This window comes from Somniosus microcephalus, chromosome 9 (genome assembly GCF_052327205.1).
Source record: "Somniosus microcephalus isolate GS21.2 chromosome 9, FLI_Smic_1.0, whole genome shotgun sequence".
NCBI classification, from domain to species: Eukaryota; Metazoa; Chordata; class Chondrichthyes; order Squaliformes; family Somniosidae; genus Somniosus; species Somniosus microcephalus.
The window spans coordinates 103,564,411-103,580,630 of record NC_140995.1 but is presented as its reverse complement, the minus strand read 5'-3'; the positions used below and the strand labels follow the sequence as shown (position 1 = coordinate 103,580,630).

General features: G+C 41.6%; 1 protein-coding gene across 16 annotated transcripts in view; it reads left to right on the top strand.

Moving 5' to 3' along the window:
• The window catches only part of asxl2 (ASXL transcriptional regulator 2), a 291,236-nt gene that overhangs the window by 195,589 nt on the left and 79,427 nt on the right, over positions 1-16,220 (top strand). The window contains exon 1 of one of the 16 annotated variants that reach the window (XM_085996941.1): positions 12,463-12,608. The exons of the other annotated variants lie outside the window; for them this stretch is intronic. Coding sequence (XP_085853067.1) covers positions 12,572-12,608 — 37 coding nt within the window. The 5' untranslated portion in view covers positions 12,463-12,571. Of the gene's footprint in view, positions 1-12,462; positions 12,609-16,220 lie in introns of those variants that run through there. 16 annotated transcript variants of the gene reach the window in all.

Sequence of the window (16,220 nt, the reverse complement as noted above, 5' to 3'; positions counted from 1 at the left end):
GTTGATGACTTGATTTAATGTGTAACTGGACAATCACAGTATACTGTGAGGAAAAACCTGACCAGAAACAACAAAAAAAACTATTTAATTGTTAATGTCATTTTTTATAGTGCAGATCAATTCACTGTAATTACTTTTCAGTTGGAAGGCAACAGCCGAGAATGGCCAGTGAAAAATTAACATTTACTAGTAGTACAGGATCTCCATCAATCTGTTAGCTGATGTAATCAACATCTTTTTATTTTTGGTTTGTTTTCCATGCTGTCAAGTAATCAGCTGGAGCAATGGCCACGGAACTCACGCTTCAGATTGACAGACGTAATTCCCGAGCTGTGTGAATCCCGTGGCTATGCAGGGAAATTTAAAAAGTAGGGGGGAAAAAGGCTCTTAAGTGTCTGTAAAATATCCCATAATGATTTCAATTGGGTACCCCACCGCTGCAGGTCGGGTCAGCTCCACGCTGACCGATGCGCCTGGGGGAAAGGCGCATGGGAGTGAGTTGACAGCGGGTTTCCGACCAGCTCTCAAAAAAAAAACTTTCCCACCTGACCCGCCACCGATTGCGCCCCCTACCACCATGGAAAATTCAGCCCAATGTTTCAATATATCGGATATATTCTTCTCTGTGGCATCTTAAGAATGACTAAAAAGTACCTTTCCTCTATCCAAAAAATTTATGTTTACTGCACACACGGAATTATAAAAAATGATTTTCAATAGCTAGAGTTGAAGGATATTTGGAATGGGTTCAACAACTGCTGGTTGAAAGTGTTCCAGACGTGTCTCTGTTCTCTGCGTGTGTGGTCTGTGTTTGGGTGATAGAGCTACTGACTGGTTGATCAGTCAACCAACAGGAAGTTAGTGAATTATCTACCAACCAATGACACATGGCCAAATCAAGGGGTGATAGTCCTCGAGAGTGTAATAATATGTACAATATTAGTGATGGCATCAAGTGTTCCCAAATCAACAAGTGTGTGGGTTGCTTGCAGTGCACAATTTATCATGCAATAAAGCACCTCTCTACATTCCCCGTACACTTTTACTTCAATCTCTCTGAAACTGCAAGTTATGGAGTGTATTCTATGCTGTATATTAATATTCACTGGGAACTGGATTAAAATATTTTGTCTTTTTGAATTGGGATCTTTTTCACTCATTGGAAAAAAGGGTTATCTGCTGCTTGGGAACTGCATTTAACTCTGGATTGCAGGAGCGCAAGGGCAGTGTTTGCAAAGAGTACATTAAAAGTAAATATGTGTAGGGGGCGTAGCTTTAAAATGAAGTACTTCTAGCAAGTTAGGAAAAAAAATTAAAGTCTTTCATTTTGTTAAATAAATGTTTGCGTTAGTAACACAATCTTCTACTCACATACTACTTTGGATCTCAAACTACCTAGAGAGCTGTTCAGCTGATGTCAGCAAATTACTTCATACAGCCTCATGGTAAACTATGGGTCAGAATTTGCTGTCAAAATATCGGTGAGGCTAATGGCACTCACTGTTATTTATGTGTAAATGGTACAGCAACTTCAGGTGAGGAGCAGATGCGTGGTTAAACTCAATTATCCAGAAGTTGCTGTCCAAATTGCGCCGCTCCACCATTAGCTTCACTAAAACAGTATCTCGCTGTCTGGCTCACCATTGAAATGCATGAAGTTGCTGTATTTGCGCGGTAGATGCGAACTAAGTTAGCAACAGGAAGTTAAGTCTCGTCATTATAAGCCTAAGTACGCTTTTAACGATGTGATAATTGTTAACTACTGCCAATCAATCTCTCTAGCACTGAATATTAACTATTACAAGTATGGAGTCTCATTCCTTCAGGTATTAATTGTTTTTGGAGATCTTAAAAATGTCAAACTTAAATTTTCTAATTTTTTTTAACTTTCTTTGTCTCTTTTCTTCCTCTCTTTTAATCCAATCTTTCTTTCCCTCTCTTTATTTCTCTTTCTGTACCTGATTTGACATTGAATTCATCCACTCTAACTTATACTTCTTTCTCAGTCCTTGCGCGGTTAGTTTCACAACCTTTCAATCTGATTGGTTAAGGAGATACACAGTTGCTTGCCCTGTTCACTCCGATCCCAGATGCCCAGTTTCCTTGACTGTACCGTTATCAGCTCGCACCCCAGATGCCCGGTTTCCTTGGCTGTGCCATTATCAGCTCGCACTTTCAGCACTTAAGACGCAAAAAATGTTAGAATTATTCGTGCACGTTTAAATTTTAACAAACGGCAGATGCCATTAAGATGCCCTGCTGCAGCAAAATCTGGGCCATTATCTATTTCAGTGCTGGTGTCTCGAAGTAGTTGGAGACTTGAAGATCCAGTACTGACTGAGTAAAGTTATGTGCTCAGGCAACAAGTAATTGTTAATCAGTTGATTGGCACGAACATTAAAAATCAACACTTTTAAAATGTTTTTTCCCTTTTACATTGTCAGCATAATGTATCTTCCCAATTGGTATGTTTTCTAAGTGCATTTCTGCTCTTGACCCTGTCATTCTGTAGCTCTTAATCTTACAACTGAGCAGGTGTTCCAAACTTGGCTGTAAACGTTGCATTTTCACTGAGTCCAGCTGCACATCTCAGGGCTCCAACAGGTTATGCTAATACTATTTGCGGTTGCATTTTCCAGTTTTAATTCACAAGCTAACTAACTATTATGGCTGCAATCTGTGGAATCGATGGTGTGTTACTCTAGCTATAATGCCTGATTTATTTAGCATTTTCTAAAAAAGCACCCTTACCCTGCTTCAATACTACCTTTAAACCATAGGAGGTTGGGCTTTTTTGGTTATTTCTATTTTCTTCTCATTCCTCCCCCAGAGAACTGTATTGCTTCCATGTCTCTACACTCGGCTTGTGATTTTCCAGCTCCCTCCCTGTGTAGTGATGCCTTGTCTGGGAAATGCAGTCACTAGGGCCTAGATTCTGAATCACTCCCATAATCACTTTTTCACTTAGATTACTCATTTTAGCCTTTTAATCATCTGCAGTCTCATTACATTATCCATTCTATAACTCTTTGAGGACTTTTCAGTTTTCAAATCACACATATCTTTTGCTGCATGTTACATCTGAAAGAAAGACTTTCTGCACATGTATAGTGTTGAATACAGTAAAACATAACGTGAAATGTACTCTAACAATATTCCCAGATCATGACCAGACTTTGCCTATATTCTACTTTAATTTGCTTAATATTTCCTGATGATTTTCTTGTATGTATACATGAGACTGTCGTTCAAAGAGTGAAACAATTTAATTGTTAAGGTTTTGTGACCTATGCCGATATGATTCATTAGGTGATAATAGGAACAGGAGTGGGCCATTCAGCCCCTCGAACCTGATCATATGATCTTGAGCAATTGCATTTATTATGATATAAGTAAATTTTACCAAGTGCATTATGGCAAGTAAAACATACTTTTCCTTTTGATTAATTTTGTTTCAATTAATTTTTCATCCTTGAGATGTGGGTGTTGTTGGCAAGGCCGGCAATTACTGCCCATCCCTAGTTGCCCGAGGAGGCGGTGGTGGGCCTTCCTCCTGAACTGCTGCACATATAACTGAGTGGCTTGCTAGGTTAGTTTAGAGAGCATTTAAGAATCAACCACTTTGGTGTGGGACTGGAGTCACACACAGGCCAGACCAGGTAATGATATCAGGTTTCCTTCCCTAAAGGACATTAGTGAGTCAATTGAGCCAATCCAACAGTCACCTTTTATTGTAGCAGTTTTATTTTATTTCCACTGAATAAATTCGGATTCTGAAACTGCCATAGTGGGATTTGAACTCGCCTTCTCTAGTTACTAGTCTAATAACATAACTGCTATGCTACCATGCTATGTTATGAGTTGTATATTATGAGAAATGCAAAAGCATTTGCCATTGTGATTTCATTTAGTTTGATGTAATTTAAGTCTTTATTTTATCAGATAGAAGGTCAGGCTGAATAGAGCGGTGTACATCTTATACTTGGTTTGAATTTACACTTTAAAAGCTGAGTTCAAGTAGAAAAGACTGATAAAATACAAACTTTTAGATTTAAAATAAAACCATTAAAGTTTTTTTTATAAGTTGTGACAACTCCAGCTTTGGTGGGGTTCAAACATCCAAAGTCAAAAGATGGGGAGACTGAAAATACACTGGCCTTGCGTAACTCCAGTGAGAGTGTTGCAGAATGGCTACAAATTTGGCCAGGAACTGGCCAGGTCCCAACCTTACCTTGGAGTTGTCCCTGTCTATGGTTTGAGCAGAGAATCCGCCTGCCCCAAGCAAGGCCATTGGTGCAGAGGCGGTGGAGCTGGGGCTGGGGACTCGCAACCCTGAGAAGGTCATTGGTGGGTGAAACCAGGCCGGCAAATTAGCAGTTGTGGGTCCATTTGGGAGTCCAGGCAGGGTCCTGGTTTGGACACCAAAGAGGAGGCACATTTTTAAAAAGATATTTCAGCCCCCTTACGAAAGGGGTTGAGGGGGCACCTCTTCTTTCTTAGGGGGCTGCGAGGCGGGGGGGGGGGGGGAAATGTCGCACTATCACTCGAGCTGGCAACCCCTGCCATAATTTGCAGCCCCTTTTGCCAGATGGGTGGCCACCATTGGGATGGAAGTGAGGGAGTCTGCTTCTGGCTCCTGGTGAGCACATCCTGGCACTGGGTTGGGTCGCTGCAGATTTTCAGTCTTGAGGTGTTCAACTACTTCGTGCTGTTGTAGCATGTTAGAGAGCCCAGGCCCAAACTTTAGCAGTGAAAATCCAGCATTTCCTCAATTTACCCACCACCCCCATGTCCGAGATGCAATTTGAACAATTTTCAGGATACTCGCATGTCTTCTCATTTAAAAACATGAAAGAAACAAAGTGGTAAAAATTGATGTGTAAAACAGGCGCAAAGCATAATAATCGAGCAGTGGGACTGCACAACCTGCGTAAGTGTTGGCCACACTGCCAAATTCATGGGGCTCATTTGTTAGGCGTCCAGGGCTCCTTGAATATGTAAATTAGGTAACTAACACCTGTTGAACGACCCCTTTGACAAATTGGTCAGGATTCTTCAGCGTCCTCTGCAGCCACCAGCCAAAGGTCAGTTTTTGAAATTTGTTTTCTAAAAAAGACCTTCCTATGGAGCCAAGAGTCACGATCAGTACAGCAAACCTGCCCCCAAATAGCCTGCTCCAACCACCCTCCCAGGATTTTTTTTTAAATTTCGTTCATGGGATATGGACGGCACTGGCAAGGCCAGCATTTATTGCCCATCCCTAGTTGCCCTTGAGAAGGTGGTGGTGAGCCGCCGCCTTGAACCACTGCAGTCCGTGTGGTGAAGGTACTCCCACAGTGCTGTTCCAGGATTTTGACCCAGCGACGATGAAGGAACAGCGATTTACTTCCAAGTCAGGATGGTGTATGACTTGGAGGAGAACTTGGAGGTGATGGTGTTCCCATGTGCCTGCTGCCCTTGTTCTTCTAGGTGGAAGAGGATGCGGGTTTGGGAGGCGCTGCTGAAGAAGCCTTGGTGAGTTGCTGCAGTGCATCTTGTAGATGGTACACACTGCAGCCACAGTACGCCGGTGGTGGAGGGAGTGAATGTTTAAGGTGGCGGATGGGATGCCAGTCAAGCGGGCTGCTTTGTGCTGGATGGTGTCGAGCTTCTTGAGTGTTGGTGCTGCACTCATCCAGGCAAGTGGAGAGTATTCCATCACACTCCTTACTTGTGCCTTGTAGATGGTGGAAAGGCTTTGGGGGAGTCAGGAGGTGAGACACTCATCGCAGAATACCTAGCCTCTGACCTGCTCTTGTTGCCACAGTATTTATGTGGCTGGTCCAGTTAAGTTTTTGGTCAATGGTGACCCCCAATATGTTGATGGTGGGGGATTCGGCGATAGTAATGCCGTTGAATGTCAAGGGGCGTTGGTTAGACTCTCGCGTGTTGGAGATAGTCATTGCCTGGCACTTGTGTGGCGCGGATGTTACCTGCCACTTATCAGCCCAAGCCTGAATGTCGTCCAGGTCTTGCTGCATGCGGGCATAGACTGCTTCATTATCTGAGGAGTTGTGAATGGCACTGAAAACTGTGCAGTCATCGGTGAACATCCCCATTTCTGACATTGTGTTGGAGGGAAGGTCATTGATGAAGCAGCTGAAGATGGTTGGGCCTAGGACACTGCCCTGAGGAACTCCTGCAGCGATGTCCTGGGACTGTGATGTTTGACTTTCAATCACCACAACCAACTTCCTTTGTGCTAGGTATGACTCCAGCCAGTGGAGAGTTTTCCCCCCGATTCCCATTGACACCAGTTTTATTAGGGCTCCTTGATGCCACACTCTGTCAAATGCTACTTTGATGTCAAGGGCAGTCACCTCTGGAATTCAGCACCTTTGTCCATGTTTGGACCAAGGCTGTAATGAGGTCTGGAGCCAAGTGGTCCTGGCGGAACCCAAATTGGGCATCAGTGAGCAGGTTATTGGTGAGCAAGTGCTGCTTGATTGCACTGTCTGACACCTTCCATCACTTTGCTGATGATTGAGAGTAGACTGATGGGGCGCTTATTGACCGGATTGGATTTGTCCTGCTTTTTGTGGACAGGACATACCTGGGCAGTTTTCCACATTGTCAGATAGATGTCCTTATCTGAGGACCACTGCCAGCGAGTTAGGTGACGAAAAATTGCTGTTTGCCGTCAGGTGAGCTGCCTGTGGAGGCACGACCAGCGGCAGTAGCACGGCCAAATTATTCAGATGAGGCCCGTGGATCAATTTCTATCGATCCTCGTGCCTCTTGTGGAGGCAGCTTTCCACATTTTTTAAAAAGTCTTCAATTTTTTACCCATTGAGGAAACATGGGTACCATGAAAAACATTTGAATTGCAGCTGGGACAGATGTGGGCTCAAAGCACACATCATCTTCTTGCTGTTGATGAGTGTGCCTAATGACATTGATAGGTTTTCAAATTAAGTAATAGAATTCTTATAAAAAGTGGACATTGACAGAAAGAGCATTGTTAATTTATATTTGTCTTAATTTTTAGGTGTAAAGTTTTAAGTTGCTAAAAATGTTCTGTGGTGGAAAAAATACTGTTGCAGAACTTGAAGGGTGAATGCTTTGGGACTAATGTCAGAGTCTGTCTGCAGTTATGTGGTTTTATCTGTGATACTATCCAGCAACTATATTAATTATTAATGTGACTATGACATTTTGCATAGTTTAATACATGGTGAAAAGTTATCACATTTAAAATGTTGGGAAGTTTTTTTTGGCAATTTTGCTAGTATTGTCGTAAAAATTAAAGAAAAAAAGCATTCTTCGCCATCCTGTGAACTTTGTTTCAAGCACGAAGCAATCGTGCAGTTGACTATAGTGCAACTGCAGGCGGTTGTCATACAACCGAGGTTGCTGTCCGAACAAATGTGCTACAATACTTCTTTTCCCAGTGACCTTTCAGCCTTCGCTTCACGGTATTTGCACAGAACATTCTGAGTGGTTACAACAACTTGCATTTAAATAGCGCCTCCAATGCAATAAAATGCCCTCATGTGCTTCACACAGGGAAGAATACAGCAAGCAGCAGTGGAAGTAGGAGAGGTGACCGAGTGCAGAGTCAAAAAGATTTTGAGGAGACTTTTCAAAGCGGGGAGAAAAGTAGCAAGGTGAAGAGATTAAGGGAAGGAGTTCCAGGAGGGTCCTAGATGGCTGAACCTTTGGCCATCTCGGGAGAAGTATTGGGAGGGGGAATGCACAAGAGGCCAGACTTGAAGGATCTAGAATGTGTGCTGGGGCCGTATAGCTGGAGGAGGTTGCAGAGTTCTTAGAGTTTTTTCTCTTTTGCTTTTATCTGATATGGTGATAATTATGAAATACTAATTGCAGTGTTGTATAAAGTTAGCCTTGTGTTCTAGAAAAGGGTTGTAAAAATATTTTGAAAAATTTGAAATCACTCAATAATGACCAAGAAGAAATGGTGTGTTGTCACTTTAAGAAAATGACTTCCTGCGGGCCTCTGGATCGTGAGCTCTGAGTCACAGCTGTGGCTGATTGAAGATGGTTGTAACTGTTGAATGTGGTTACTGGGGCACCAAGATGTCATCAGTAACAACATGAGACTGGAGTGTGGTTTAGAGTATGTAGAGAGAAGTTGCTACTGCTTCAACAAGCTAAGCCATCGTCTGTTTTTGCATTTTACCATTTTATACACGTGCATGCCTCATTCGAGATACAGCAGAGTGGTTAGAAGAGCTGTTAGTAGAGCTTTATAAACATTAGAAAATTTTACTGGCTGGGTTCGCTGTCGTTCTATTTAGGATATCTTGACTCTGGCAGAAAACAGCCATTTGGAAATACAAGAGTGAGGTATGGTCAATAATGAGAATGGTAAGACATAGTTCCAACCCCCCAATCCAGTAGAGGCAGACCCATTTCTGATACCAGTTAGCTCTGTTTCTGCAACATGTCATGCGCAGTTACCCATTGATGCAAAGTATAGCATGATCAGCGGTGACATTAATAGCAAGTGATGCACAGTGCTGCCTCGATAATAATTGAACATTCCACGGTCTAATTTTTTTACGTGCATCACTGATATTTTAGTTTTTAACGAGAAAAAGTTTATCTTTGTGGTTTGGTTGTAGTAATAGCAAAAATACAGGACTGGGTTTTTATTTTTTATACCTAATTGCGCACAGTTTTGAAGTTAAATTCCAGTATCATTTTGGCAAAAATCTATGTTTAAAAAAAAAAAAGTTACACAAGTCAAAGTTTGCTAAAAACCATGGCCAGCATTAATCCTAGATCTTTTAGCAAGATCTGCAGAACATTACACCTAATATTTTTATCAGAAACTGTGCTTTTTATTTATTAAACCAAGAGAATACTATCACATGGGACTTGTAATAAGCATGTGCGACAAGCCAAATGGACTGAAATGGTCTTTTCTGGTCCTGTACATTCCTGCGTTCCTATCGGCACTTTTAAGTAACATTAAATTGTGCTCTTTCGGTTACTTAAGTCTTGAATCCAGCTGCTGGATAATGTCTTTGGCATGTAATGGGCAAATTGACAAGTGGGCCAGAAAACGTGCATCAAGGGAGGCTGTGATACTATTTGGAACAGCAGGGATGATTTAAGAAAAATTTCACAATTTTACTTCGCCGTTGGTTTCCACAGACAGCCAATTTGAGTTAATTAAGTTTAGTGTTGCAGTGGCAATGATTGACCTTTTCAGTGTGATTAGACATAAGTTTACATCGGCATAACTGATTATAATGGGAAAAAGTTGACCCTTACGATGTGACAAACATGTAACAACAAGAATGTACTGTAACAGCCTGTACTGAAAAAATCTATGCTCCAACCAACTCTACTTCTCTTCTTCCCAATTGCCATATGTTTTGTTATTTAACTATAAACACTAATATAAACTCGAAGTATCGCATAAAAATAAGGACAGAATGTATGACTTTAATGGCAACAGAATTACATCTGCGAACCCTGGTGCAACTATGCGCCGACCTCTAACCCCACTTCACCTGTAACAAGTGGACATGAAGGGCTGGATTTTCATTCAGAAGTCGGGAAGGAGGCGGGACTACAACTTTCGGGTTGTAGTCCCGCCTCCATCGAGATGCGGCCAATCCACGCAATTTTCACTTAATTGACCTTGTTGAGCCCGCCCAGCGGGCTCAGCAGGCCAATTAAGGGCCACCCAGCAACAGGTGACGTCACAGACTGAAATTTCATCTGCCAAGACGTGTTGACAGATGAAATATCAGTGTTTCACAGCTGTTTGAAGCTGTCAAACACTTACAGTCTTACTTCTAACCTGATTCCTTCTACGCAGACTCGGTTAGAAATCTCACCAGCACTGAAAGCTGCAGGCTGTCACTTTTGACAGCTCGCGGCCATTCTGCTTTCTGTGCCGGCTGAATGATGGACTCCCGAGGCCTAGAGGAAGGAAGGCTGTAAAGGTAAGTACAGGTGATTTAAACTTCTTTACACACTTTAGACACACCAAACACACTTACCTTGGCACTCATGCACCCATCACTCATCTGAACACCGACATCTCGACCCCTCCAAGTCCTTCAACCCGACGGCCTGCCTGCTCTAACCTGGCGTGGTTTGGAGCCGTCGGGAATCCCACACGATGCCCTTCAAAATAGGGATTAGGCTAAAAACTGCTTGTTAACTACCTGTTAACAGGCAGTTAATTGGCACTAATCACAATGCACAATTCAAATCGCTTTATTGGCATGATAAGTTACATCTTATGTTGCCAAAGCATCAAAATACATTTATGGTTGAGCACATAAACGCAGTTCTATTCATACAATCCCTTCCCGCCTCGGGCCGGCGGGTCCCAGTGCGGGGCGGGTACCCGCCTCCTTTGAAACTTATATGGAGGCGGGTTTTGGGCGGGATGGTGTCGGGACCCCCGAATTCGGGATTTTAGCCCCCCCGCACGCCTAAAAGCCCGCCTCACGGCACACTGAAAATCGACCCCGAAGTGTGTGCAGACGTAAGACTATTTTTTGTCATTCTTCTATGGCGTTGTACGTAGGGAGTCAAGAACAAGTGTAGTCTAGGGGCAGAGTTAATTGGATTGGGGGTGCATATGTAATTCCGTCCCCCTTTTAAAGTCATACGTTCTGTCATTTTTAAAATATTTTCATCTTGGGCCATAATGTGCTTTGGCGCCCTTGCACGTTTAGGTTTTGCAAAATTTTGTGTGGCAATTTGCTGAAAGTGCGAGCTGACAACGTCGCAGCGAGGGAAACAGGGCATCTGGGACCTGAGTTGACAGGGCAAGCAACTGTGTATCTCCTTAACCAATCAGATTGAAAGATTGTGAAATTAACAGCGCACGGACTGAGAAGGAAGTGTAAGTTAGAGTGGGTGAATTCAATGTTCAATCAGGTACAGAAAGAGAAATAAAGAGAGGGAAAGAAAGATTGGATTAAGAGAGAGAGAAAAAAAGGGACAGAAAGGAAAAGTAAAAAAAAACTAATTTTACATTTTTTAAATTTCCAACAACAATTAAAACCTGAAGGAATGAGACTCTACACTTGTAGTACCTGTAGTTAATTTTCAGTGCCAAAGAGGTTGACTGGCAGAATTAACACATCACGTGGTTAAAAGGGTACTTGGACTAAAATGGACAAGACTTAACTTTCTGTGGCAAGTTTAGTTTGTATCTACCGTGCAAATACAGCAACTTCACGCCATTCAGTGCATTTCAATGGTGAGCCATTAGCCTCACCATTATTTTGACAGCAAATTATGGGCCATTAAGTTCCTGTGTAACCTTGTCACACTGTAATGACACCCTCCCACTAGTGGAGTCACTTCAGTGCCATAACTGGTCAGAGGGTGTAATTACAGCCTGAGAAGTTTATAAATGTAGACATAGGAATTTATAATGGGAAAAATTGACACAAAAGTGTGACGAAAACATGAGAACAGGAAGTGAGGTTTTGTAGACCGGTTGTGTGCATAGATGCAAGAACATGCCAGTTGCTGTTGACAACATTTCCGAGGTGACTACACAGCATGCATTTTCTAGAAACCGACACCTGTGAGTGCAAAATGTTTTCAAATGGAGGATACAGGAAGTGAATACTTTGCATTGAATGTACTTCCCCCTCCACTCTAGTTCCTCTTCAATAATCTGGTTGAGGATTGTTTGTCAAGACTTGTGTAACTAGTATTGGCAATATACTGTAGAGCGCAAATTCATATAAATTGTCAGCAAAGACGAAGTCATTTTAAATTAAACGCTTCTCATCTGTGTTTACAGATTATTGCATTTGAGAGCAAGTAATTTGGGTGTCATGATAGCTCAGTGATTTAATACTTTGCAGACCTGAAAATGCAAATTTGAATCCGAATTATCCGTATTAATGCCTGGGTTTTGACAGACAGCAAGTCAGTTTGCCTCAAAGTGATGTTGGGCTTAAGGGAAGAAAAAGCTAAGAGACCAGCCGTCTACACTGGCTTGACACCTCTGAGCAGATGTGCAAGCAGTGACTCTGATGATGGCCATGGAGATGGGCCAAGTCATCAAAGCCCATCCCAGTCAGACAAGATAATCTAAAATCAGACAACCAAAATTTATATGTATGGGGGAGGGGAGAGGAGGGGTGGTAAAAGTTGAAGTAATTTTAAAGCAAGAGCAAAATACAGATTTTTGGATTCGTCAGTATCAGTAGAAAGGTACAATCCTCAAATTTGCTGTTTACTCTAAAGCAATGGACTCCATTGCACATTAAAGCCTTTCACAATGTGTCAAAATTATAATTTTACTCTGCCCTGTAGCATTTGCAACGTGACATCATTTGTTTCATATACTTCTTGCTACAGGAAGCTTGCTGATAAAAATCAACAACCACTTCCTTATAAGTACAGAAATAAAGTTGCAGAAAGCGGAAATGTCGCTTTTTTTTCAAAGAAACACTTTATTTCGCTGACATAAACTGTATTACTGTGCTATTCAACCAATGAGCTAAGGGGTTAGAAACGGCAAAAAATGAGCAGCGCAGCAGCAGCTTCAACCGTTGAGAGGTAAAGTCAGAAAAAGAAAATGTTGAATAAAAACTTTTACTCCAATCAGTACAAAGGTAAGGAGCACTTCTATTTAGTTGGAATATTGTGTATTTTAGAAGACCTACTGTCTGTTAAAGTGACTTAGGTTTTTAAGGAGACAGAATCCCATTTTTCTTGATTGGTATTGTGGGGGGAAGGCAAACTCGAGTGTGATTTAATCACTTCAACTCTGGAGTCCTTTTGCAGATATGTAAATAAACCTGGCAGTAGTTTTTTTATGTGGAGCTTTCTTCACTGAAGATGATTAAAAGCTGCAAGTTTTCTTCTGTCATCTCTGAGGCCTGCTTTTGAAATCTAATGACTATATGATGCAACATTGTTGCTGATCAGAATTTGTGACAGTCTTGAATTGACCAGGTCATTGCAGAAGTAATATTGAGTTAAAATGCTTTAAAATGTCACAATATGAGCTTTATGAGAGAATGTTTTGTCAATTTTCAATTTTTATTTATATGGCAATAAAATTAGAATAACTCCAATCCAGTCTTGACCATTCTGCTTAGGCACCTTTCCTATACAGTGCCTACTGTTACAGTACAATCCGTGCCATCGACAAACTTACCTAAAACAGGTAAATTGTATGAGAAATCAGACCTGCCATGGTCTTGTACTTAACCACAATAGTCTGTCGTCTCCCTGTTCACAATAGTACCCAAAAGGAGACGACTTTGATATTGGTAGCACCTGCCCAATAAAAGGAACTTGTCACTTTTAGAATGACACTTCCCTTTTATTGGCCTAAAATGCAAAGTTGATTAACTATGTAAACATTTGCGAATCTTGATCTCTGAAGCCGTTGAAATGGTAATATTTTGTATTACATTCCTCAGTTTGCTCAAAACTATGACTAAGTTATTTCAAGTATCAAATTGACCAAAATACAATGGCAGGCCTGATATTTACAATGATGTACATTGTCTGGCTCTGAAAACTCTCCAGTGTGCTATGTACACAGGCATGGAGTTTCTGCTGGAAATGCAATTGGCAAAATGCACTCAGAATGCGCTGGACGTTGCGCCGGTTTTGCTGAGGTTAACTTACGCTCGTGTTTCTGCGCAAACTCATTAGCATGTAAAATCTTCCACAAATCAGCGCAATCAAGTAGCATAATCGATTGTAATCAATTTGCGATGCTGGGCATTCTCCAGCATCACAGAGGAGTGGAATTGCTTGGAAATAAGCCATTCTTCAACTGACTGATTTAGTGCTCTTGGCCTTAGTTTTTAATTGGCTTCAATGGACTTGATTTGATCTACCCATGGTACATGAGACCTGTGACCAGGAGTCAGTTGAAGCCACACAGGTGTGACCTGCTCTGCTGTAATTGACTGAAATTACGCTAATTTAAACTGAATTTTAAGTAATTGCAGCAGCAAGAGAAACACAACAGGGTCAGACTTCAATTGACTGCTGGTCACTGCAGGTACAGGTGATTAGTGCTGGATCTCTGTGACCACAGGTGTCTGTGCGCCTGGTAATCTGGGCACAATTTGAGGAACGCCCACAAGTGAGCGCATTCAATGGAAATTCGCCATGCCGACCTACGGACATGGCTATTTTTGTGGGCGGGAGCTGCTTTGTTGCGGTTGGACTTTTGAGCCAGCATAAAAGGTCACGGCTACTCAAACATAAAGTAGTTGTGTGTGCAATTCACTTACATTTAAAATTCCACAATCTTTAGCACTATTTCATTCAATTCTGCCAAGATTATACTGATATCTGGGCGGAAATAATGTGGTAACTCCAGGCCGCAATGTCTCACTGTCTTGCCTGCACTCTCCAACTTCCAAAAGTAAATTTTCTGTTTATTTCAAAGAGATGGATAATCATTTTATTTTGACACAGTAATAATGTAGGGGATCTCTCTAGGGCTGTATTATGTGATGTTGAAGTTGGATTAAGGATGAAACTAGGTGTATCTTGGCTTGCAGTATTTTTTTTAAAAAGTAGAATTTGTTGAATTCCCTCAATGGTCTGCCAGCTAAAGACACCATCAGGCGTGTCTTTGAACTACACAGACCAGAAGGTCCCAGGTTTGACTTCCAATTTGTGCCGAACAAGCTGATCCCTGCCAGGGAAGCATTTGGGGCACTGTTATTGGCCTCCGCACAGCTAAGTTAGAGAAATGAAAAATCACCCAGGATATCTGCTTCTGGCTGTTATCCAGTGCCTTCTGCTGGGAAATTTGCATACATGATTGTCAATTGCAACAAATTGGGTTCCATATATTATCGAATTACATAGAATATACAGCACAGAAACAGGCCATTCGGTCCAACCAGTCCATGCCGGCGTTTATGCTCCACTAGAGCCTCCTCCCGTCTTTCCTCATCTAAATCTATCAGCACAACCCTCTATTCCCTTCTCCCTCATATGCTTGTCCAGCCTCCCCTTAAATGCATCTATACTATTCGCTTCAACCACTCCCTGTGGTAGCGAGTTCCACATTCTCTCCATTTTCTGGATAAAGAAGTTCCTTCTGAATCCCCTATTTGATTACTGGCCTCTAGTTTTGCTCTTCCCCAAAGGTGGAAACACTCTCTCTGCATCTACTCTATCAAAACCTTTCATAATTTTAAAACCTCTAAGATCAACCCTCAACCTTCTCTTTTTGAGAGAAAAGAGACCCAGCTTGTTCATCCTTTCCTGAAAGCTATAACCTTGCATTTCTGGTACCATCCTTGTAAATCTCTTTTTGCACTTTCTCAAGTGCCTCTAAATCCTTTTTATAGTATAGCGAACAGTACTGTAGACAGTACACCCAAGTGTGGTCTAACCAAGGTTCGATACAAGTTTAGCATAACTTCTCTACTTTTCAATTCTATCCATCTAGAAATAAACCCTAGTGCTTGGTTTGCTTTTTTATGGCCTTATTAACCTGCGTCACTACTTTTAGTGATTTGTGTATTTGTGCTCTGAGCTCCCTTTGCTCCTCTACCCCATTTAGTATCTTATTTTCCAAGTAATATGTGATCTCCTAATTTTCTTACCAAAATGTAATACCTCAGACTCATCTATGTTGAAATTCATTTGCAAATTATATGCCCATTCTGCAGCTTATTAATGTCGTCTTGTAATTTGTTGCAGTTCTCCTCAGTATTGACTACCCCGCCTAATTTGGTGTCATCCGCAAATTTAGAAATTGTGTTTTTGATTCCGAAGTCTTAAGCATTAATATAAACTGTGAACAACAGTGGTCCCAGCACTGATTCTTGTGGGTCCCCACTTTCTACCTTCTGCCACCCTGAATAGCTACCCTTTATCCCTACTCTCTGCTTTCTGTATTGAAGCTAGCTAGCTATCTATTCTCTGTTAGTCCTCTGACTCCGCATGCTCTGACTCCGCATGCTCTGACCTTATTCATTAATCTATTATGTGGCACCTTATCGAAGGTCTTTTGGAAATCTAGATAAATTGCATCGACTGCATTACCCTTGTTTACTCACTCTGTTACCTCATCAAAGAATTCAATAGGTTGGTCAAGCAAGACTTTCCTTTTTGAAATCCATGCTCTCTATTCATTGTTATATTTTTGGATTCTAGATGGTTTTCTATTTTCTTCTTTAGTAGTGATTCCATTATTTTATTTCAACAACCCCAATTGCTAAGCTGACTGGTCTATAGTA